The sequence below is a fragment of the Mobula hypostoma genome, chromosome 2, assembly GCF_963921235.1.
Source record: "Mobula hypostoma chromosome 2, sMobHyp1.1, whole genome shotgun sequence".
In the NCBI taxonomy this organism is placed as follows: Eukaryota; Metazoa; Chordata; class Chondrichthyes; order Myliobatiformes; family Myliobatidae; genus Mobula; species Mobula hypostoma.
The window spans coordinates 69,794,405-69,820,327 of record NC_086098.1 but is presented as its reverse complement, the minus strand read 5'-3'; the positions used below and the strand labels follow the sequence as shown (position 1 = coordinate 69,820,327).

Here is a 25,923-nt window from a genome sequence, read left to right as displayed (position 1 = left end):
AAAATTGGGCCTTTTGGCATATGAAGTCGGTTCCACCATTTCATCAAGGTTGATCCAATTTTCCTCTCAGTCCCATATCTGCCTCCTCCCAGTATCCTTTCATGCCCTGACCAATCAGGAACATATCAATCACTGCCTTAAATATATGTAAAGGCTTATCCTCCAGGGCTGCCTGTGCTAAAGGATTCCACACATTCACTACACTCTGGCTAAAGAAACTCCTCCTCATCTCTGTTCTAAAAGGATGCTCCTCTATTCTGAGCCCTGTCCTCTGGTCTTAGACTCTCCCACCATAGGAGACTTCCTCTCCATGTTCACTCTATCAAGGCCTTTCATCAATAGGTTTCAATGAGGTCACCCCTCATTCTTCTCAATTCTAGTGAATACATTCCCAGAGTCATCAAACACTCTTCACATGACAAGCCATTCAATCCTGGAATCAGTTTTGTGAACCTCCTTTGAACACTCTCCAATATCATAGAACATAGAAGAAACAAATTTACAGCATGTTACAAGCCATTCAGCCCACAATATGGTGTTGACCATGTAATCTACTCTAGAAACTGCCTAGAATTATTCTACCACATAGCCCTCTATTTATCTAATCTCCATGTACCTATCTAAGAGTTGAGTAGAAGACCCTATTGTATCACTTCCACCATCATCGTCAGCAGTGCATTCCACACACCCACCACCCTCTGTGTGAAAAACTTACCCCTGGCTTCCCCATGGTACCTATTTCCAAGCACCTTAAAACTATGTCAGTCATTTCAGCTCTCAGAAAAGACATCTGGCTATCCACAAAATCAGCAATCCTTTCATAGATAGAGGGGCTCAAAACTGCTTACAATATTCCAATGGAGGCCTCACCAGTGCTTTAGACTCAAGATTATATCCTTGTTTTTATATTCTGGCCCTCTTGAAATGAATGCTAACATCATATTTATCTTTCTCACCATAGACTCAACCTAAAAATTAACCTTTAGGAATCCTGCACAAGAACTCCCAAGTCCTTTTGTGACTCAGTTTTTTGTATTTTCTCTCCATTTAAAAAATAGTTAACCCTTTCATTTCTTCTACAAAAGTATATGACCATACACTTCCCAACACTGTATTCCACCTGCCACTTCTTTGCCTGTTTTGCTAATCTGTTGAAGTCCTTCTGTAGCTTCTCCACTTCCTCAAAACTACCTGCCCCTCCATCTATCTTCATAATTTCTGCAAACATTGTGACAAAGCCATTAATTCCATCATTTAAATCATTGACATATAACATAAAAAGAATTAGTCTCAACACAGACCCCTGTGGAGAACTAGCAGCCAAGCAGAAAAGGGTCCCTTTATTCCCACTCCCTGTCTCCTGCCAATCAGCCACTGTTTTATTCACGCTAGAATCTTTCCTGTAATCCCATGGGTTTGTAGCTTGTTACACAGCCTCACGTTTGTAACCCTGTCAAAGGCCTTGTGAAATCCAAATACACAACATCAACTAATTCTTCTTTGTTGATCCTGCTTGTTATCTCTTCAAAGGATTCCAACAAATTTTTTCAGGCAATATCATCCCTTGAGGAAACCTACGTCCTTTTTTTTATCAAGAGCCCTAAGAGCTCCTTTGCCTTAAACACTCTAATCTATCCCAGTTTATGGCACAACACCCAATCCAGAATAGCTGATCCCCTAATGGGCTCAGCCAAGAGCTGCTCTAAAAAGCCATCTCATAGGTGTTCTAGAAATTACCCCTCTTGGGATTTAGCACCAACCTGATTTTCCCAATTACCTGCATATTGGAATCCCTTATGACTATCGTAACTTTGCACTTTTAATATGTATTTTCCATCTCCCATTGTAATTTGTAGGCCACATATTTACTAGTGTTTGTAGGTCAGTATATAACTCTGATTAAGATTGCACCTGTGTACAACTTTCCTTCTGTCAACATCTTCTGGATAGATCATGAAACCACATATTTCATTTCTTTTATATCATTTACATTTGTTTTTTATCTTGGATTCTGGAACAGTTAGAGCCTTTTATTTGCTGTTTGGAGATTGTTTAGGTGTTCCAGCACCCTATAGTCTCCAAGAGGATTCTAGGAGGCAGAGGCAGTGTGAGCGAACCTTGTTGAGGGTCAGGATGCGAGCCAATGTTTGACTCCATTTCGCCGATTAAAGTTTCTATTATTTGCCAATTAAAGCAACAAGAGAGATGGAAATGTCCAGGTGTATGTGGGAGTTTGGAGATCGTTTGTCTGTTCCAGTGCTCTGCAGTCCCTGAGAGGATTGTGCAAGACAGAGACAGCATGTGTGAACCTCGTGGTGGCCAGGCTGTGGGATGGGCTACAAGCTGTGTTTGCCTCCATTTCTGTATCCTTGGATGCTAAGCTTTCAGCTATAATCTTCTTTCAGCCACGATTCAGTGATGCCCACATTGTCATACATGCGAATCTGTCACTGAGCTACAACTTCATCTGCCTTGTTCGTTATACTGCATGTATTCAAATATAACACCTTCAGTCCTGTTTTCCTCCTTTACAATTTTGTCCGCCGTTTACATTACAACTCATCCCGTTAACTGCAATTTTGTCCGATCATCAGCCTTTCCTTGCTAACAGTCTCGCTACACATTGCATCTGTTTGTAAACCAATTAACACTCAGCCCTTTTACTCTGGTTCCCAACTCAATGCCAGATTAGTTTCAACCCTCCCAAACAGCTCTAGCAAACCTTCCTGCAAGGGTATTGTTTCCCCTTGGACTTAAGTGTAACCCATTCCTTTTTGTACAGGTCAAACCTTTCCCAGAAGAAATCCCAATCCTCCATAACTTTGAAACCTTGCTGCCTGCATCACCTTCTCAGCCATGCATTCATCTGCTAAATCATCCTATTATTGCCCTGACTGACATATTACACAAGGAGCAATTCAGAGATTGCTACCCTGGAAGTCCTGTTTTTCGGCTTTCTACCTAGCTCCCTAAAATCTTTTTTCAGGACCTCCTCACCTTTCATATCTACATCGTTGGTGCCAATTAGTACCAAAACTTCTGGCTACTCACCCCCCTGCCTTAGAATGTCGTAGACCCGATCTAAGATGTGCATGGCCCTGGCCACCTAAGAGGCAATAGACCATCTGGGTGTCTCTTCTGGGCCCACAGAATCTAGTCTCTATTCCTCTGACCATGGAATCTCCTATCATCACTGCAGGTCTCTTCACCTCTCTTCTCTTCTGTGCCACAGTGGTAGACTCAGTGCCAAAAATCTGGTTGTTGCAGCTCACCCCCCCACCCCCGGTAGGTTATCCCCCTCAACAGTATCCAAAGTAATTTCCTTATTTTTTAAGGGTGGCAAAGGAGTACTCTGCACTGGCTGCCCATTTCCTTTCCTCCTCCTGACAGTCACCCAGTTACCTACCTCCTACACCTAGGGCCGAGGGGTGACTGCCTCCTTGTACCTCAGTCTCCTGTATGAGTCATCAAGCTGCAGCCCCAATCCCTAAACATGTTCTCTGAGGGGCTGCAGCTCGGTGAACCTCGTGTAGATGTGATTATTCAGGAGGCTGGAGGTCTTCCAGAATTCCCATATCTAACACAAAGAACAAAACACTATTCCTGGAGCTATTCCCACTATACTAACAGGTGAATAATGAAGGATAAAGAAGAAAAAGAAACCTACCAAATATCTACCTTGTCCAAATCTAACGAGTCAAAGCCTGATGACCCAAAGCCACTCTAACACTGGTCCTCTCATAATGAGCTCTCCAGCAATGGCTGCTCTACTCGACACTGCCTTGCTTTTAAATCATCTTTATAATGAATCCCGCTCACTGATAGTGCTCAGCTAAATCTGAAGAACTGTCGCAAAGTGCTGCCTTTTTGATCATGAATGTGAACCTAAGTGAAAACATAGCTCTCTTCTCTTGTTCCCACTCAATGACTGGGCTCAGTCAAATCTGAAAAACTGTCGCAAAGCACTGCCTTTTCAATCTTGAGCGTGAACCTATGTAAAAATATAGAGAGCCCTGTTGGCAGCTGATGGAGTAGCATTGTTTTTCGATTGCTCCTACCCTACTTACTTAACTGTCTCCTACTAGTCTTTATTTTTGAAACCTTATTATAATACTTTAATACTACTTTACTATGGCTGGGAAAAGAACCAAAGCATCTACAAAAGAAAGAGAAACAGTAGATAAATCCCCAGCCACTTTGGATTCAATCAGTGACTTCCTTAAATGGCAAAATTCGGAATCTTCTGAGGAGTTTCAACGACTTAACAGCAAATTGGATACAATTCAACCAACTCTATCTGAGCATGAGAACTGAATCCAGGAAAATACTACGAAGCCGATAGCACTTGAAGAGGATGTTGAGGATACAATTAAACTCTGCAAAGAGTTATCTTTATACAATGATAAAATGCTGAAAAGGATCATCGGTCTCAAAAATAGAAACAGGAGAAATAACTTGCGAATTCTGGGTCTTGAAGAATCAATCGAAGGCGCTGACCCTACAAAGTTTTTTGCAAACTTTCTGAAACAGCTTTTCCCTGCTTTATTCACTTCCAAGCCAAAGCTCGATCGAGCTTGTCACTCTCTGACTTTGAAGCCATTGTCCTTGGTAGCGAAACCCAGATCAGTCGTACTAACCTTTCATGTATTTCATATTAAGGACCTTTTAATTCACCATAGCCATCAACAAGGAATGATCGATTTTCAAAATTACAAGGTTAGATTTGTAGAAGATTATTCGCCTGAAGTTATGGCTGATCGCATGAAATATAAAGAAGTTATGTCGGAATTTTACAAAAAACGATACAAACCATCCCTTCGGTTCCCCACCTGTCTGAGTATTGTTTTGAACAAAGGATTGTAAAAAAAAATAAAGTTGGTTGAAGATGCAAAAGACTTTCTGAAGGATGAAATCTAAAACTGTTATATTTCTTATTTGATCAAGGTTTTCTTCTGTTAATATGAATTTGAAATAAGGTTTCATTAAGCTTACATTTTGGCTGTTCATATATTGTCTTTTGTTATTTTTTTTTGATACTTTATTTTATCCCTTTTTGAGGCTTCATTTTAATATAGCTTTCTTTGAATTTGTTTAAACTGATCCTTTCATATTTTGGAATACTGAGTTATTTTTTCTTTTTATGTTGTGTCTTGGTAGGGACATAATGACTTTGCAGGACTGGAGTTTTTTCTATCAACAGGATTTTTTGGGGTGGGTACTTAGTTCTTAGCTCGCTGACTGTCTATTGGTCAGCTTTTTCACTTTGGGTGGGGGAGGAGGCAGGGCCTATTTTTCTCTGGGAGCTATGTTGGATTGAATATATAATTGTTTGAATACCTTACTTTACGGCTTGCTTTCTAGTTTTAATAACTTATGGCCAGATCTTTTAATTACATGTTTATTGGTACTTAAAATGGCTCGAAATATTAACTTATTTAGTTTGAATGTGAAAGGGCTGAATCACCCCATTAAAAGTAACAAAGTGTTTGCTTATGTTAAAAAATTAAAAGCACCCATTATTTTCTTACAAGAAATGCGCATACGCAGCTGTCATAGCTTACGTTTTTTTACTCGGTGGAAGGGTATGCAATTCCATTCTTTGTTTAACGCAAAATCACGTGGAGTTTTGATTTTTGTAGTTAATACAATTTACTTTATTCAGCATAAAGGTGTTTTGAACCCCAGTGGCCAATTTGTTATTGTATCAGGGAGTTTAGACAGTAAATTGATTGTTTTTGCTAATGTATATGCCCCTAACATAGATGATCCAGGATTTTTTGAACGTCTATTTTCATTTTTGCCAGATCTGCGTACTTACTCCTTTGTGATGGGAGGAGATTTTAACTACTGGTTAGATCCAGTATTAGATTGCTCATCTATTAAACCAGCCCACTTAATAAATCAACTTTGTTTATCCAGTCCTTTCTAACTAAATGTGGTATAGTTGATGCTTGGTGTTTTCTCCATCCAATGGCTGGGGAGTATTCATTTTTCTCTCATGTCCATCGCTCTTATACCAGGATTGACTATTTTTTTAATTGATAGTCAAATGATTCCACTAGTATGATCGATCGAATATAAAGAGATTGCTATTTCTGACCACTCTCCTGTACTTCTATTTTTAAATCTTCCTGGTCCTATCCCCATGAGTAGATTTTGGCAATTTAATTTAACTCTGTTATCCGATGAGGATTTTTTAAAATTTATAGAAAATCAAATTACTCTTTTTTTTGAAGAAAATATGTTGGAAATACGTCTAACCGGATTATATGGGATACTTCAAAAGCATACATCCAGGGTCAAGATATTTCTTGTACTGCAAACACCATTAGAAAAGCTAACAAAGAGAGAAATTAATTAGCCAATCAGTTAAAACAACTGGACCATAAGTATGCTTTGGTACCTGAGCCTGAAACGTATAAGAGACGTATTGAAACTAAAACTAAATATGATCCTCTTTTAACATATCCAATTGAAAGCCAACTTTTAAAAGATACAAGTCAACTTTATATTCATGGAGATAAAACTGGTAAGCTACTGGCTAATCAATTGAAATCACTTTCAGCCAAACGGCAAATTAAAGAAATGCATAAAATTAATGGGGACATGACAACTGACCATCTTAAAATTAATGACACTTTTAGGGAATTTTATTCTAATTTGTATAGTTCTGACTCTGCTAGTGATAATATTGCAATGAATAATTTTTTAGATCAATTAAATATTACTAATCTTTCGTTAGAGGATCGTAGGCAATTGGATCAACCTATTTCCCAGGAAGAAATTGCTCAGGCTATTCGAGAATTGCACTCTGGGAAATCTCCAGGACCCGATGGATTCTGTAGAGAGTTTTATAAGGTTTTTATCTCCTTACTTATACCACACTTAAGTTCTACCCTTACTGATTCCTTTAAGGTAGGAAGACTACCACAGTCTTTTTACGAGGCTTCCATTTTGTTCATTCTCAAAAAGAACTGAATGTTCTTCGTATAGACCTATCTCTTTACTCAATTTGGATACTAAAATGTTAGCGCACAGACTTGAAAATATTGTATCTTCTATAGTTTCAGATGATCAGACAGGATTTATTAAAAATCGTTATTTCCATTTTAATATACGGCATTTGTTAAATATTATGTACTCTCCATCTAGGGAAATATCGGAATGTGTGATATCTTTGGATGCAGAGAAGGCTTTTGACAGAGTTGAATGGAACTTTCTACTTACATCCTTAGAAAAATTTAATTTTGGACCTAATCTTATTCATTGGATTAAATTACTTTATTTATCTCTCTCCGCTCGGGTTCTTACTAATTTTCAGAATTCTAAACTCTTTAAACTCCAACGTGGAAATAGACAAGGGTGCTCTTTCAGTCCTCTGCTTTTTTATTTTGTATTAGGACCCTTAGCAATTGCTTTTCGAGAGTCTAAAGAGATCACTGGTATTTTAAGGAGAGGTAATATTCATAAAGTGTCACTCTGTGCTGATGACTTATTGCTCTTTATATCTGATGTTACCACCTCCTTACCATTTGTGTTCCATTTACTGACGAATTTTAGTCTGTTCTCAGGATATAAATTAAATTTACAGAAGAGTGGACTGTTTCCTTTGAACAATTTAATACCACCTGATATTAACCTTCCTTTTAAAATGTTAAGAAAACAATTTACGTATTTAGGAGTAACAATTACTAAGAATTATAAAGATTTATTTAAGGAAAATTTTTTAAGTTTATTGAATTATGTTAAAAAAAAACACTTTCTAATTGTTCGCCTCTCTCTTTATCACTGATTGGCCGAATCAATTCCATTAAAATGAATATTTTACCTAAATTTATGTACCTTTTTCAAGCTGTCCTGTTTTTATTCCTAAATCTTTTTTTGACTCTTTGGATTCAATTCTTTCTTCCCATATATGGAAGAATAAAAAACCTTGTATAAATAAAGCTCACCTTCGAAAAAACCAAACAGAATGGAGGATTTGCCTTACCCCATTTTAGGTTATGTTATTGGGCAGTTAACATACGTAATATTATGTTCTGGATATATTACATTAACCATGAGAATTGCCCTATATGGGTTTCCTTGGAAGTCAACTCTGTTATAAATTTTTCCATTATTTCTTTACTTGAATCCTCGCTTCCTTTATTTTTAAATAAACTAATTCACAATGTGGTGGTTAAACATACATTGAGGATTTGGTTACAGTTTAGTTTTGGTTTATTGAGATTCTCTCTCTCAAGTCCCATATTCTCTAATTGTTTCTTCAAACCATCTTTAATTGACTCACCTTTTAAAGAATGGGATAGATTGGGTATTAAACGATTTCAGAATTTGTTTGATGGAGGGAACCTCTCTTCTTTTGTGCAACTTTCAATGAAATTTAACCTTTCCAACACTCGCTTTTTTTGAAACTTACAGATTAGAGATTTTTTAAGATCTCAATTAGATTTTGAGAACACTCAGTCCTCTTTTATTGTCATTTAGAAATGCATACATGCATTAAGAAATGATACAATGTTTCTCCAGAGTGATATCACAGAAAACAGGACAAACCAAAGACTAACACCGACAGAACCACATAATTATACATATAGTTACAGCAGTGCAAAGCCATACCATAATTTGATGAAGAACAAACCATGGGCACGGTAAATAAAGTCTCAAAAGTCCCTGAGTCGATTGACTCCCGAGTCCCTGATAGCAGGCAACAAAAGAGAGAAACTCCCTGCCATAAACCTCCAGGTACCATCAACTTGCCGATGCCTTGGAAGCAGCCGACCACAGCTGACACTGAGCCCATCTGTCAGAAAACTTCGAGCTTCCGACCAGCCTCTCTGACACAACCTCCCGAGCGCCATCCTCTGCCGAGCGCCTTCGACCTCGCAAAGCCGAGGATTTCAGGGCCTTCTGCTCCGGACATTCCGGTTACCACACAGTAGCAACGGCAGTGAAGTGGGCATTTCAGAAGTTTTCCAGATGCTCCTCTGTACTCTCACGTTTCCCTCCATCAAATCAGAATTGTGCATGGTCCCCTACTTGACAGATAACAGACATCACCACCGAAGTGGCCGTGCGCGCTGCCATCTTCTCCTTACTTACATTTCCTACAAGTACAGATAAGAATATAATAGATACAATTTTTAATCTGAAACCCTTTGATAACAGTTCAATATCTTACATTTATGGTCTACTGTTGGAACTGAAAATGGCCTCTTTAGATAAAATCAAAGGAGACTGGGAAAAGGATTTACAGATTTTTATATCTGATGAGAGCTGGAAGATTATTTTAAAATTGATTAATTCTTCATCATTATGTGCTCATCATTCTTTATTACAATTCAAAGTGGTACATAGAGTTCATATGTCTACAAGCTTTCCCGTTTCTACGCAGACATTTCCTCTTACTGTGAAAGATGTACTAATGGAGTTGCCACACTAATTCATATGTTTTGGACATGTCTGAGCCTTGAAAAATTCTGGAAAGATGTATTTTAAACTTTTTCTGCACTCTTCGATGTCAGTTTTAAGCCCAATCCTTCGACTGCCTTGTTTGGTATTGTTAAGGATAGTGCTACAATATTGAAACCACGTAACTTGCGGGTATTGGCCTTTATGTCTCTTATGGCCAGGAGGGCGCTCTTGCTCAAGTGGAAGGAGGCTGCCCTGCCCACTCATGTTCAATGTCTATCTGACATTATGTTGTGCCTTGTTCTAGAGAAGATTCGTTGTTCGATTCCTGATTCTAAACATGATTTTCTAATGTTATGGGGACCCTTTCTGAATTATTTTCACAATGTTTGAACTGTTATTAAAGTATGGATCTGAGCCATTATTATTATAATATCATATGGTAAGGTATTTTTCTTTTTTCTTTTTTTTTACTAACCAGCTCATTTTTGTAGTGGGGGTAGATTTTTCTAAATAAAATACAATTATTTTATTCTATTTCATTTCATAATTCAGTATTTTTTATACATGATTGTTTTAGAATATGGGATACTGTGATCATATTACTGTGATTTAAATACGATGTAATTTGTATTATTGTATCCTTATGGATTTTGTATTTGTATTCTTGTAATTTACATAATATCAATAAAAATATTGAGAAAGATAAAAATGTAGCTCTCCTCTTGCTCTTGTTTACTGATTGGGCTCAGTCAAATCGCTCCCCACCATCAGTTATGCCTACAGGCGGTATTGCCTCAGGAAGGTAGCATCCATCGTCAAAGACCCCAACATCTTTTTGCTGCTATAAACAGTCAGGATGTATAGAAACTTGAAGTCCCACAACACCATGTTCAAGGGCATTAACTTCTCTTCAGTGATTCAATTCTTGAACTAACCAACATGACCCTACTATAGTTTAGCAACAGAATATACACTCTGATAACTTTTCACATATATGTGTTTCATTGCACCTGCGCACACATGTACTTGTGCCTATGACAATGAACTTAACTTTGAATGTGCTTTAGGAAGAAAATTGCCATTAATAGTGCATACCTAATGGGTGTTCCTTCTGTTTTATTTCTCAGTTGTTAAATATCTTCAACATTGCACCTGAAGAGGTGACAAGCATAAACTGAATATGCTTAGTTGGATTAAACCAGTCAGTTTAAGGATTATGATGGCCATCTGCAAGTTGATGAACAATGGAGTCAAAGACTTTTACAGCACAGAGTCAGGCTTCTTGGTCTCCCTGTCTATGCCTACATTTTAACCCCTCCTCACTAAACCTGTTTGTAAGCACTAGATTCATATCATGCCACTTGCCTATTCAAATACCCGTTTAAATGTCTCTTAAATGTGTCTGACTCCATTGCCTCTTCTGGCAATAAATTCCAAATATCAACAACACTCGCTGTGTAAAAAGAAACTTGTAGTTATTCAGCTATTGTTGCTTGAGCATGACTTGTTTTACTATAAACCATCCTGCTGTTTTGCGTTCATCTTTGTATTTATCATTGCATTTATTATTTACCATGTATACTGATTTCTCTGTGGACTTCATTCAAACAAGGAATTTCATTCAACCTAGGTGTACATGGCAATAATCTAATCTTAACTTATTCCTCAAATCCTCAGTTTAACTCCTTCCTTGCAACTTGTATTTTGCTTTTGTTACCCCTACAATAGGAATTAAATCTGACTGTCCCTTTTATGCTTCTCATAAATATACCTCTAACATGAGTTACATGACATATTAAAATGAAAGTTTATATCTTTTTGAAGATGAGTCAGAACATAGCTCTAAATTGTTTGTTATAGTAGCCAATCTTCAGACGGCTAAGAAAAAAATCATTAATGTTATTTTAGGACATTGGTTCACTAATAATGTGAATTATCTTGCTGAAATGCACTACAGTATTTCTGGATTGAACTGTGTTTCTGATGTGTCACATTTATTCTATGCAGGCCCCATCATCACCTTCTTCACCTTCTGCTAATGAACCAAAATATGAGAAGCGCTGGTTCGATGCCTTATCGGTCCCTTTGTCAATGGCTCGAGTCTCAAGATACCGAACTGGAACAGATCAATTAAGGTTTGTAATTCTGAAAGACAAAGACTGAAGAAACTAGAACAATTCTGATATTACATGTGAACAGATGTTTAGTTACATTATGGGACAGAGTAATTTCCAATGATGTTAAATGATTATATTTCTATAAAATACAGAATATAAAGTCCCCACAAGATGTTGTTTTCTTCAATGGTATGTGGTAGGCAGCTATATGAGGAAAAGTTAAATATGACTATTTCTTATCTGACTGGATAGCAACAACATCAAAGGTATCGACAACTAATGAAGCAGCAGCCCAATAAAATGCTTTTTTAAAAAAAATGATTACAGGAATGTGAAATTGGGTCTAAAATTTGTTTTTATTATTAGCAAGTTCTCTGTAAGTTTCTCACTATTTGTTATTTTCTGCAAGAAAATTATGTTTCATAAAATACAGTATATTGTTCTGTTTCTATTAAGCATTTTAACCTGTCCTTCCAAGATTGCAAGCTTGACATGTTAAAATTCATCACTGGGTAGTTAAATATTACAGTTGGGAAGAGAATAATACAGACTGTCATGTGCTTTTGATGAAAAAAGCATAAAATTACTAACTAGCTCTCTTTAAAATATTTCAGACTGCAAGTTCTGGCAGAATCCATCCCTGATCTCCTCCTATTCATAATCCACATAATTCACATCAACATTATCAAAAACCATGACCTAACACTCACATGTGTGTTGACAAGTCCACGGCCCTGTCCCCACCATTCCACTCAATCCACACTGCCTCAGCTTACCAAACTTGCCTTAGATGGGCCAAGTCTTTAAGAAGGTCACTTTCAGAAGTTCATTCTCAATCACAGACTTGTTTCCTTATCCAGCAATTCCTGTCACTCTGGGTTTGCTCAACCTGAACCAGTTTACAGTTTCGGCATTTTGTTTTACTCAAAGATGAGCACCTATCCTCCATTCTCTCTATACCAAACGCTACCTAATTCTACCTCTGTAATATTACCCATTTTGTAGTGCAAAATATGCAGAAAAAAAAAATCAGCTTTGCTTTCATTATTTCTAGGTTCTATTCTTCCAGTCCCCTGGTAGCTGACTTCCAAATTTTCTATCCTTTCATCCCAAATTCTCTTCATTTGACATCCATTCATCATGCCACTTATACTTGTTCATTTCCAATAACTCTTGATTTACCAACACCTCAATTTTATAATTCACATAATGTGATCAAATCCATCCAATTTTCACTGTTCCTTCCCTCTTAAGTTTGTTCTGATCCAGCAATCCTCCTCCAAATCCGAACATTCTCCAGTCCTTTGACCATCTCTAGTCTCTTCCTCCTGCTGGGTATGAAGAGCCATGAAGCAACAACCTAGAAATGTATGGTATATTTTCAATTGCTACTTTACAATAATTCACTCCTCTAGTTCATTAGGCATAGTCTACTTATTTTCAGTTTGTCAGCTACAGCTTGAAACAGTAGATGCTTCAAAGGTGTTGATTAATATTCATATTATTGGGAAGAGGAAGAAAGAATGCTGGGATGCTGCATTGCTCCAAAGGAAGAATGCATTCAACTGCTTTTGTTTTCTTTTGTTTTTGGATGTAAAAGCCGAGTCAAAGAAGAAGCTGGGTTTTTCAGCAGGTTAGATGAAGGCTTTAATTAGAACAGAAAGTTATTCCATGATAGTACACTAATACCTAAGCCTGTTGCCAAGTATCTTTCAATTTTTGTGCTTCAGGGTCATTCTAAGGTGCTATATGAAACAAACATTAATTGTGCACAGATGTTCTAATCAAGTAATAGATACATTTTATTACCATAAATAGCAGCTTTGTCACTTTCCCTTTGGACAACCAGCTAGAAAGAATTAGCACTTGTATCTCATCTGTGTAGCCGTAAGCCTCTACATGCAACAATTATTTAAGAACCCCCTGAGTCTCTGCTCCATCAATTCACATAGCATCTGTGACCATTGCACAAGTCATTATTACACCATACAGCAAAGCAACAGACCATTTACCTCACCAAGTCCATGCCAACCATCAAACACAGTCTAATTTCACATGGCCTCACCAATCACCTTCCAGCTAGCCTCCTTCCCCTCCCTCCACGTTTTTCTTCTGGCATCTTCCCCCTTCCATTTCAGTCCTAAAGAAAAGGTCTCCTCCTAAATGACCTGCAGAGATTCTGCAGTGCTTTGTGCATGTTGCTCCTAATTTCACCTAATCCCATTTTATTTTCTCCATATTCCCAACAACTCCCCTAATTCTACCATTTGCCTACACTAAATCAAATGTTATAGGCATCCGTTAGTCTTGTGAGACCATGAATTTGCGCCTTGGAAGGTTTCCAGGGCACAGGCCTGGGCAAGGTTGTATGGAAGACCGGCAGTTGCCCATGCTGCAATTCTCCCCTCTCCACGCCACCGATGTTGTCCAAGGGAAGGGCATTAGGACCTATACAGCTTGGCACCGGTGTCGTCGCAGAGCAATGTGTGGTTAAGTGCCTTGCTCAAGGACACACACGTTGCCTCAGCCAAGGCTTGATCTAGCGACCTTCAGATCACTAGACGAACGCCGTAATCACTTGGCCACGCACCAGTACAAATCAAATTACAGTGACAAATTAACCTAACAATACCCAAGGCTTCAGAATGTAGGAGGAAAGTACAGCAAAGTTGTTTTTCAAATTAGAAACCTGCGGTGACCATAGGGATCAGTACTGTTGTCTGTCAGATATACAGTATTAGTGATTTGGATGAGAATGTAGACGGCATTTGTGGATGACACCAAAATTGGTGGCATAGTGGACAGCCTATGGAATTTATCAAGGACTTTGACAAGGTCCTGCATGGGACACTGGTTAAGAAAGTCAAAAGCTTGACATTCAGGATGAGGTAATAAATTGGATTTGAATTTAGTTTTGCAGGAGAAGCCAGAGAGTAGTAGTTGCTTCTCTGACTGGAGGCCTGTGACTAGTGATATGCCATAGGGATTGGCGCTAGATCCGTTATTGTCTGCCTGTCATCTGTATCAACAATTTGGATGATAGTGTGTTAAACTGGAAGAATAATTTTGCAGATGACACCAAGATTTGGTGTGTAATGGACAGCAAGGAGGGCTAACAAAGCTTGCAATGGATCTGAACCAGCTGGACAAGTTGACTGAAAAAATGTCAGATGTAATTTAATGTAGACGTGTGAGGTTTTGAACTTTGGGAGGACAAGCCAGAGTAGGACTTGCACAATGTACAGCATTGAGGAATGCAGTTGAACAGAAGTATCTGGAAATACAGATCCATAATTCTATAAAAGTGGTTTTATAGGTAGATAGCATCATAAAGAGAGTTCTGGGCACATTGTACTTCATAAATCAAAATATGAGTATACAGAAGATGTGATTTCATGTTGAATTTGCTTAAGATATTGGTGAGGCCATATTTGGAGTGTTGTGTGCAGTTCTGGTCAACTACCTATAGAAAAGTTATTAATAAGTTTGATAGAGTACAGAAAAAATTTACAAGAATGTCACCAGAACTTGAGGACCTGAGTTATAAGTAAAGTTAAAACAGGTTAGGGCTTTATTCCCTGGAGTATAGGAGAATGAGACTAGATTTGACAGAGGTATACAAAATTATGAGGTGTATAGATAGAATAAATGCAACAAGGCTTTTTCCACTGAGTTTGGATGAGACTAGAAATGAAGGTCATAAGGGTGAAGGGTGAAATATTTAAGAAGAACATGAGAACCTTCACTCAGAAGATTGTGAGCACATGGAATGAGTGTCCAACAGAAGTGGTGGATATGGGTTTGATTTCAACATGTAAGAGAAGTTTGGATAGATTCATGGACAGGAGGGCTATGGTCTGGGTGCAGGTCAACGGGAATAGGCAGAATAATGGTTCAACATAAACTAGATGGACTCCACCATGGATGGTCCCAAGTCCAGCTGCAAAAGTATGGGTTGGGCATGGGGCTAGCAACCCTATCCCATAAAATCCTGAGCTACAGAAATGTCAAGAGAAACCCCAAAGACCACATGCCTGGGAGAGGAAGGACCTGTCAGTGGCCTATGCCCCAGCAGTGGTGAGGGACTTAAAAGAAGAAGGATGAACTAGATGAACCGACATTCCTGGTTCTGTCCTGTAGTACTCCATAGCTCTGCACAGGTACATGGCACCCAGGGATAAGGAGAAAATACAGGAAAAATGGATCAGCTGAGGTGGGCATCTTGGTTGGCATGGATAAATAGGGCTGAAGGCCCTGCTCTATGACTCTATGACTCACATGGAGGAATCATAGGGAGAACATACAAGGTTAACATAGACACGATCAGAGCTGAGGATTGAAGCTGTTGCTGGGAGATATTAGCTATTCAAATTCCACACTATGTCACCCAAGTGAAGTGAAGCAGATAAACGTCCTTATCAAACCTGTTTGCTTTAAGACAGTCAATTATTATTCTATTTCATACAGAAAGTGTTTGGTTGAATTCTTGGAGAACAAAGCTCATGTTTGAAGTTTTTGTCTGGTCACAGCTGTGTACATACTGTCCTTGTGTGGCATGGGGTGTCCAGAGGTATGGACCAGTCTTCATATTGCCATTCTATGGTGCATCTATAAAAGCTGGTGAGGATTAATGGAGACAATGGCTGCAGATACTCCCTCCAGCTGATCCATGAGAACATGTCTGGGGCACCACCTGGGCTTCACTCTCAGGAAGTCTGCACTGATGTCTGCAATGGTGACTCTGGGCACAGGTGAATTGTAGGTGGTTGGGACAGGTTGTGTCGTTTCTTTGCCTTTCTGAGCTTATTGCTGAACAATGCTTTGTTGTCAGCAATGTTGCCTGACTTCAGTTTGTAGCTTGTTATAATATGTTCATAGATGTGGATAAATGTGAGGTTATCCACTTTGGTGGCAAGAACAGGAAAACAGATTATTATCTGAATGATGGCCGATTAGGAAAAGGGGAGGTGCAACGAGACCTGGGTGTCATTATACACCAGTCATTGAAAGTGGGCATGCAGGTACAGCAGGCGGTGAAAAAGGCGAATGGTATGCTGGCATTTATAGCGAGAGGATTTGAGTACAGGAGCAGGGAGGTACTACTGCAGTTGTACAAGGCCTTGGTGAGACCACACCTGGAGTATTGTGTGCAGTTTTGGTCCCCTAATCTAAGGAAAGACATTCTTGCCATAGAATGAGTACAAAGAAAGTTCACCAGATTGAGTCCTGGGATGGCAGGACTTTCATATGATGAAAGACTGGATCGACTAGGCTTATACTTTCTGGAATTTAGAAGATTGAGGGGGGATCTTATTGAAACATATAAAATTCTAAAGGAATTGGACAGGCTAGATGTAGGAAGATTGTTCCCGATGTTGGGGAAGTCCAGAATGAGAGGTCACAGTATGAGGATAAAGGGGAAGCCTTTTAGGACTGAGATGAGGAAAAATTTCTTCACACAGGGAGTGGTGAATCTGTGGAATTCTCTGCCACAGGAAACAGTTGAGGCCAGTTCATTGGCTACATTTAAGAGGGAGTTAGATATGGCCCTTGTGGCTAAAGGGATCAGGGGGTATGGAGGGAAGGCTGGTACAGTGTTCTGAGTTGGATGATCAGCCATGATCATACTGAATGGTGGTGAAGGCTTGAAGGGCCGAATGGCCTACTCCTGCACCTATTTTCTATGTTTCTATGTTTCTATGAAAGTTTAAGGTGCAATGTCTGCAAATCTACAAGTCCACTGGAGGCTGGAGGCTGAAGGCTGAAGAAGACAATCTGTTCTGTGGTTAGAGGACTGTGTATGTGTGTGAGTGGGAGGGAGGAACCATGCTTAATTGGCTGTTGTTGCTTTGATGCTCCTTGTATGTTCTGTTTTGTTGTGTTATGTTGCGCTGCTGAACATTGTGGGCATGCTATGTTGGTAACGGAAGGTGTGGTAACACTAGCAATCTGTCCCAGCACTTCCTTGGGTGTGTTGACTGTTAATAAAAATGCCAACATCTGCAGATTTCCTCGTGTTGACATATTTCACTGTATGTTTCAATGTACATGTGATAAATAAATCTGAATCTGCAAAGCATATCACAGCTGACAACTGGCCTGAGACTTTGTTTTGGCTTGATGATTTCTCTTGGCCTCCGTTGATAATCGTTCCCAATTTCCTGTATAGGTCAGGTTAACCTGACTGCCAGAGACCTGGACTTCACCAGGGACAGGATCTCTTGGTTCATTCATGACTTCTGGTTGGAAAACGCCCAGATTGATCTCTTTGTTGCACAATCCTCAACACTCTTGCTGATGAAGTTCATGATAGTGGTCATTTAGATTGGCCGCTGAGTTAGTTATACAGTGGGGGTTCAGAATCACCTTTGAGCATAAGTCCACAGATCCCTGGAAGTGGCAACACAGATACTTAAGATGGTGAGGAAGTCATCTCATGTGCTTGTCTTTCTTAGTTGTGGCATGGAGTATTATAACTGGGGTGTAATGTTACAACTTTACATATGGAGTATGTGTGAGTTCTGGTAGCCACCTTGTAGTGCTTGTGCTGGGTGTAATGCAGAAGCGATGTTACCTGGATGAAGCACAAGCTCGCAAGGAGAGACTGTATAGCTGGGTTTATTTTCACAGGAGTGGAGGAGGTTGAGGGATGATCTGATTGAGGTATTTAAAATTGTGAGGGATCAATAATGCGCTTTTCATTAGTGCATGTTAAAGCTTAATAAAAAAAAGTCCTTATGATCCAATAAAAATTTATTCTCCAGCAATATAACAAACTTCAATGAAAGATCAACAACACTTCTTTCCTATTTCAACTGAGGATATTGCTGCCAGAGAATACATAGTCTCACAAGCCTTTCCTGATTTCAGAGGTGAACTGCAACATACAGCTCTTCAAAATAAGGCATGTTATGCGTGCATACCATTGATCAAAGATGATATTTTTACTCCAGATGGACAGGCCATATTCTCAGCAATTATCTCCCTTAAACTTTGTCAGAGTCATTTACATTTTAATGAGATCACTTTTTATGTTCTACATTCTGAGGTTTTTAATAAACTCAAGTTTCTTATCAAAGGATCCTTTGTCCCAAGAATCAATCAACTGGACATGCCACTGATGACAATGTTGTCTGAAGATGCATATCCTGATTGGGTTTACTTTGTCTGGCATATGTTGGGTTTAGCAGGGTTTTGTTGCAGAAGGAATCTCAAGCAGACATCTCAACCCCTGATGTTAAACTTGGCCTAATTTATCTCCAAGCCATTGTTCAGATAATCTGATAGAGACCTATCCACGATAAATAGGTGTATTATTTGGATATGTGAGCAACAGTCAAAAAGGGAATTCAAAAGGACCTTGACAGAATTATTATTGGAGATTTGAAAGACCATGTGGATGCAAAATGAAGCTACATCATTTAAGAAATTTACCTGGCCCTCTTCTATCCCTTCACTGAGTGGATTACTAGTGTCCGATTCCAGAAAAGTAAATAATTGTTCTTCAGCATGAATGACATCAACAGGGTTTACATCTTTACATAAATTAGGCCCAAATGGGTGGTCTTCTTATACTTTTGCCAGTTAAATGATGGTGCAAAGAGCTGAAACATGTTGACTCCATCATCTTAATATTTTCTAACAGTCTTATTCTTGCTGAGCCACCAACAAAAATTGATTCCATAGTGATAAGAGATTTCCTGCATGAAGTTAGAAGTCAGTTTCTCACAAATTCTGCATAGCCCCTTGTCAGTTTTAGACTTCTCACATTTTGAACAATAAATAGTTAATATAAAATGCATGTTGTTAATGGTTCTGCAGACATTCTAATTAGTCATAGAGTCATAAAATCAGACCATGTTGAAACAAACCATCTGACCCAACGTGTCCACACTAACCAGAGGACACTCTTCAATATTTATCCCAGTACTTGGTCCACAACCTAGATTATTCAACTGAACATCTAGCCATGTATTAGATGTTGTCAATGACCAGCTTCAGGCACTTTCTCAGGTATAAGTTCATTAGATGTAGGAGCAGAATTAGGCAATTTGGTACATTGTTTCTGCTCTGCCATTCACTCACGGTCAATTTTTTAACCCTATTCTCTTGCCTTTTTCCTATGACTTTTAAACTTCCTAGCAATCAGGAAGCTATTGTTCTATCTTAAAAACATACAATTACTTGCCCTCAATTTTAAAGGTGTGTGCCTTTATTCTGAGAGCCTAAACCCTGCTACTAATGGACACATCCTCTCTACGTCCACTCTATCCAGGCCTTTGGATATCCGGTAGATTTCAATGAGATACCCTCATCTTCTGAACTCCATCCTTTCTAAATTTTCCCCATTGACCTAAACCTATGTCTTCTCATTTTATTTACCGCAGGAAATGTTCATACAATTTGCACCATTGATACTCCCCAGTATTTTATATACCTCTATTATCTCCCCTCTTAGCGCCCTCCACTCCAGGAGGACAGACCAAGCTAATCCAACCTCTCCTTCCCAGGCAACATCCTGATAAATGTGCTCTGTGCCCTTTCCAGGGAGTGCTATCTCATCCTTTCTATAGCTTGGCGAAGCAATTAACTACAATGAAGCATTGTAAGTTACTTTCCTTCAGTGAATATGACAGGCAAAAAAAAAAGCAAAAACTGTTATCTCTGACCTATGTGCTATACCTCAAGATGGCCATAAAATAGTTGGAGCAATGTGATTTTAAATCTAGTTATCTTCACACGTTATATTTGTGTCCAGTTCCTGGTGCCAGATTCTTTATTTGTAACTAATTCCTGAGGACTAAAAGCACAATTGTTATTCCATGTATTATTAGGCCAAAAGATTGAGACAGAGGTCAGTGGGATTTTCTAGGAGGCGCTCATAGTGTAAGGTACACTTTGGCTTTGCTTCATTTCCTTTGCTTTTTTTTAAATCCTATAACCACCCTTATTCATTTTGTTTAAACCTACACTAAAGGGTTTATACACAGTTTTTTTTAACTTTGATTTTAATGGCAACTCTCAGATGAAGAGATGTTAAAAATGGCAAAGGTTCCGACAGCAAGGAAAGAAAAAATGGAGACCCTAAATCATCTACGGATATCCCATTGACTTTTGACACAATTTCGAATCTTCTAGATGAAAAATTCAACCGTCAAAATGAAAAGTTTAACCACAGATTTTTAGCGATTGAAGGAGTTTTAAAGACGGTTGAAGATAATCTTGGGTCGTTTAGATGCGAATTTGAACAACAAAAAATGAGAATCTCAGAACTTGATGAAGCTGCTCAGCAGGGATCGAAAGATTGAAACCTTGGAGCAAAATGTATCATCGACATCTCAAATGTTGGGATATTATAAATCCAAGAATATTGACCTTGAAAATCGCTCCCAGAGACAGAATTTGCCGATAATCGAACTTACCGAAGACGTTGATAAGGGAGATCCGGTTAAATTCTTTTCTCAGTTCTTAATAGACGTGTTTGGACCGGAAGTTTTGGATACCCCTCTATTAATTGACCGGGCCCACCGTATTCCTTTCGCCAAACCAACTGTAGGTTCTAAACCAAGAGTTGTTATTATTCGGTTTCATTACGTTCACATCAAGGATCATTTGATACGAGTTGCTCGAAGAAGAGGAATGATTGAATTTCAAAGCTTCAGATTTCGTTTGGTTCGGGACTTCAGTCCCGAAGTTTTAAGGGAACGGATGGCTTTTAAACTAATGTCTTCAGAATTATTTCAAAAATGTTTCAAGCCAGCTCTCCTTTACCTAGCTCGTCTGAGAGATGTCCTTCCCAATAATGCCCACCGTCTCTTTAAATCTCCCATCGAAGCTCAAAAAATTTCTCGATGATCTGAATTTGCCTCCTAAGATCTAATTATTTTACTACTTCTTTTTTCATTTTTGTTCCTATTTACAGATTTGGATCTTCGATAATCTGAGGGGTTAGGTTCTTGGTCTGTAGTGTAGGTATTTTTTTATATACTTTGATTGAAGTTTTTCTTTCTTAATGATTCTGTCCGTTTTTCTTTAATTTCTATTTTTATTCTTACTTTCTCTGCTTTTGAAGGTAATTAAATAGAAGACTCGGGGCTTAATTTTGTTTTTAAAAGGTTTAGGGAAGTATTTATTTCTTTTCGTCTCTTTACGTTTCAAGATGGCGTTTATGCCTTTCTTCCCCTACGCTTTTTTCTATCTTGTTGCGTCATTTTCTTATTGTTTCGATTTGAAAAGTACTAACAATATTAACTGACGCTTGTTTTTTTAAAAACATACTAATAAGAGGATATTTTGTCCTAGGCTTTCAATAATTGTAGCTTTCATTTACTTAGATTAATTTTTTTCGGGTGTTTTTTAATATAAATATATATCTTTTGAGCTGCCTTTTAGAAAGATGGGGTTAGATTAAGTGTTAGATTATTTTTTGGCTTCTCTTTGCCTTTTTTCTGGGTCTTTATGGGTGGGGGGATGGGTGTCTTTCTATTTTTAGTCTAGTTTTTTCAAAGGGGCTAACTTGCAACTACAAATATGTCCAAAATATCATGACTTCCAGTTCCTCTTCAAACTTTTTTTTCCTCTTCCGCAGTCATGAGTTTGTACTCTGGTTAACCCTTTACATACCAAATGGTTAACTTTAGTAATATGCGCAAGATTATTAACCTTGTTTCATGGAATACAAATGATTTAAACCACCTGATTAAACGGAAAGTTTTTTAAAATGTATTCCACAGAATGAATACTCACATTATTTTTGCACAAGAAACTCATGTGAGGAGAGAGGATAATCAGCGTTTTTTTAGGTTTTGGTGGGATTAACAATATTATTCAAATCCGAACGCCAAAGTGAAAGGAGTTTCTATTTTCATAAATTCTTCAGTATCATTTATTCATTATGAAACTATTTCAGACCAAAATGAAACATAAGGATTTATTTAAGCATAATTTTTTACCTTTAATTGATAAAATTAATCAAATTTTTATTAAATGGTCCCCATTGTTTCTATCAATGCTTGGTCGAATTAACACTATTAAGATAATTCTCTTATCAAAATTTTTATACTTGTTTCAAGCATTACAATCTTTACTTCTAAATCCTTTTTTGATACTTTAAATTCTAAAATCTCTTCATATATATGGCAGAACAAAAATCCTAGATTAAGTAAAAAATATTTACAGAAGTCTAAAAAGGACGGGGGTTTGGCTTTACCAAATTTTAGATTTTACTGTTAGGCAATTAATATTGGATATTTAATATTTTGGACACAAGATTTGGATATAACTTTACGCCCACAATGGGTAAACCTAGAATGTAAATCTATACAAGGGTTTTCTTTGACTTCCATTTTAGGGACTTCTTTACTATTTTTTATTTCTAAATTAAAGAAACAAATGGTTAATCCAATAAATAAACATACAATACGAATATGGTTTCAATTTCATAAATTTTTTGGCTTGACCCAATTTATTTTATCAAGCCCTATTATGTCTAATTTTTTCTTTCAACCTTCTATTATAGATCAAGCTTTATCAGTATGGAAAATGAAGGGCCTATTAAGCTTTCGTGATTTATTTTTTGATAACTGTTGAACTTTTGAACAGTTATCTAATAAATGCAATTTGCCTATATCTCACTTTTTCAATGTTTACAAATCAGAAACTTTTTTAAATATTAATTTACCCACATTTCCAACTTCACATCCAATTGATATTCTGGAAAAAATTCTTAAGAAGGGTTTAATAGAATTCATTTATGATTTGATTATGAAAATAAATTCGGATATATCTGATAAAATTAAGATTGAATGGGAGAGAGAACTCCAACTTAATTTACCTATAGAAAACTGGGAAAAAAATTTCAATTAGTTAACATGTCCTCTTTATGTGCTAAACATACATTGATACAATTTAAGGTGGTGCATTAACGCACATATGTCTAAAGACAAATGAGCTCGTTTCTATTCACATATAAGCCCAATTTGTGATAGATGCCATTCTGAAGTGGCTTCCTTGACTCATATGTTTTGGTCTTGCCCTTTCTTGCATAAATATTGGAAAGATATCTTTGATATTATTTCTACTGTTTTGCGTATTAATTTACAACCACACCCTGTTACTGCAATTTTTGGGTTACCAATGATGGAAGATAGTTACTTATCTCCTTCAGCCTGTCGGATGATTGCTTTTTTAACATTAATGGCTAGAAAATTTATCTTATTGAACTGGAAAGAGGTCAATCCCCCTACTACATTTCAATGGTTTTCTCAAACTATATCTTGTTTAAATTTAGAGAAAGTTAGAAGTGGCACCTCCAACCCTTCCATTAAATTTGAAGAAACTTGGAGACCATTTATTCAACATTTCCATATGATGTAGTTTGACCTTTTTGAAGTCTTTTTTAACTTAAAATACACAGATAAAGGAGTAGAGCTAATGACTTTAATGATTCTATCCAATGTAATATGTTAGCCTGTCTTTTTTTTCTATAGTTTTGTTTTTAGTTTTATTTAGTTTAGGTTATTATCGCTTAGTTGATTAATGTCTTTTTTTCTTTTCTAATTTGTTTTTTTCTAGATTTTTTTCTCATTTATCCCTTTACCATGTTAATTATATTTAGAGTTTTGGAAACTTTATTTATCTGTGTTATTACCAATGCTATATTTGCAATGTCAATTATTAATAATGTAATCCCAATCTCTATTCATTAATACTGTTGTTATGTTTATAATTTTGAAAATTAATTTTAAAAAAGATCGAGACTGAAATCAGCAATGGAAATAGCAAACATTCTGCTGGAGACCTCAACGGGTCAAGCAGCATCTGTAGAGGCAAGGCAATAATCCTATGCAGGAGTCTGACTTAAAATTGTCAACAATACTTGTCACCACGCAGTTTCTCCCCGATCCGCTGAGCTCCTCCAGCAGATTGTTTGGTGCTCTAGTTTTCACCATCTGGAGTTTCTTGCATCATAATAAAAATAAAATCCAAATTAAGTTTTGCATCTTTTAAAAGAGGGATATCATTTTTACCTTTATAGTGCAGATAGAGTCTTTGTCTTTGGTTGCTTGCCCTTAAATATGTCATTATCATAATCTCTCTTTCACTGTTGCAAGATATAACATATGCAACTTCTGGCCAATCATCAGTGAAAGCTTTCCAGCTGTCACTGTACAATGACATACATTACTATTGGTTCCCACCTGCCATGACATAAAAAATGCACAGGACCCAGCTGTGCCTATCACACCATTCTTGGACACTTGTAATCAAGTCAAAATGACTCCAGAATCCACATCCCAAATGTGTACAAAATGACTCATAAACTTCAATCAGATGGGAACCAATGAAGAAACCACAGGAAAATTAGTCAGGAAGGGGGTTCTGGTGATTAATTTCAGGTGGTCAATAAAAAAAAAGTTATGCCTACAGACTGGAAAATGGAATGTGTAAAAAAAAAGAAATTAAAAAGAGAATGATTTGTCATTGGTTGATTGAAAAGCATCACGAGGGGACAGCAACCTGTCATTAAAGTGTATGATAGAATAGAATGCCTAGTATGGATTAGAAGCTGATAGACATCACAAGATCACAATGCAAGTGTGCATAGCTTCATGTTAAATAAAATATTTGTAATATTTTAATAAAATGATGAATCCGGTAAGTGAAATGAAGATAATCTAGATGATACCTTGCAGCTGTTGTATGTGGAAACAATTGGAAACTAGTGCAATCCAAATCACCACGTCTGTAGTAAGCATTTGCAACTTGATGTAATTCTGCTCAGACTGATGAGTTTGTGTGCAAGATTCAGAAACTGTAGTCCATCAGGGAAAAGAAAGGTTACTGAGTCATTGATCAAGGATCAATGCGGTGGTCACACATCCGAGACCATGTACTGCAGAACTGAGTGACAAACAATCTGCTGGGGGATCTCAGTGAGTCGAACAGCATCTGTGAGAGAAAAGGAATTGTCAATGATTTGGGTTGAAACCCTGTGTCAAAAGGAGGATACGATGGTGTTACTGTGTGTAACGCATGCATGGCAATCCAAAAGGTAGCAGCGGACAAGCCTCAGTCTTTGTTGTCCGACTGAAGAAACTAAATTTAATAGCTAGATTTAAAGTTCAGTATGGATATGGGAGAGGATCTCAAGAGAGGTTACATATATTTTAGATAAGGGAGTGTCTTCTTGGAGAAGATGGGAAATCTCTGGAATTCTCTATTTCAGAGGATTGTGGAGACAGGATCATTGGGTATACTTAAAGAGGCTGGAAACAAATCAAGGAAGTGAGGAAAATGAGAAACTGACATGAAAGAGGAGACGAAACCTGGGCAGATCAACCATGATCATATTTAATGGAAGAGCAGCTTGAGGAAACAACTGCTCTCTGAA

The 25,923-nt window shown here is 37.7% G+C and overlaps 1 protein-coding gene across 1 annotated transcript in view; it reads left to right on the top strand.

Annotated features, from left to right (window-relative positions):
- The window catches only part of sntg2 (syntrophin, gamma 2), a 357,770-nt gene that overhangs the window by 227,689 nt on the left and 104,158 nt on the right, over nt 1-25,923 (top strand). The window contains exon 10 of the mRNA XM_063068605.1: nt 11,422-11,549. Within this exon, the coding sequence (XP_062924675.1) occupies nt 11,422-11,549 (128 nt within the window). The remainder of the gene's footprint in view (nt 1-11,421; nt 11,550-25,923) is intronic.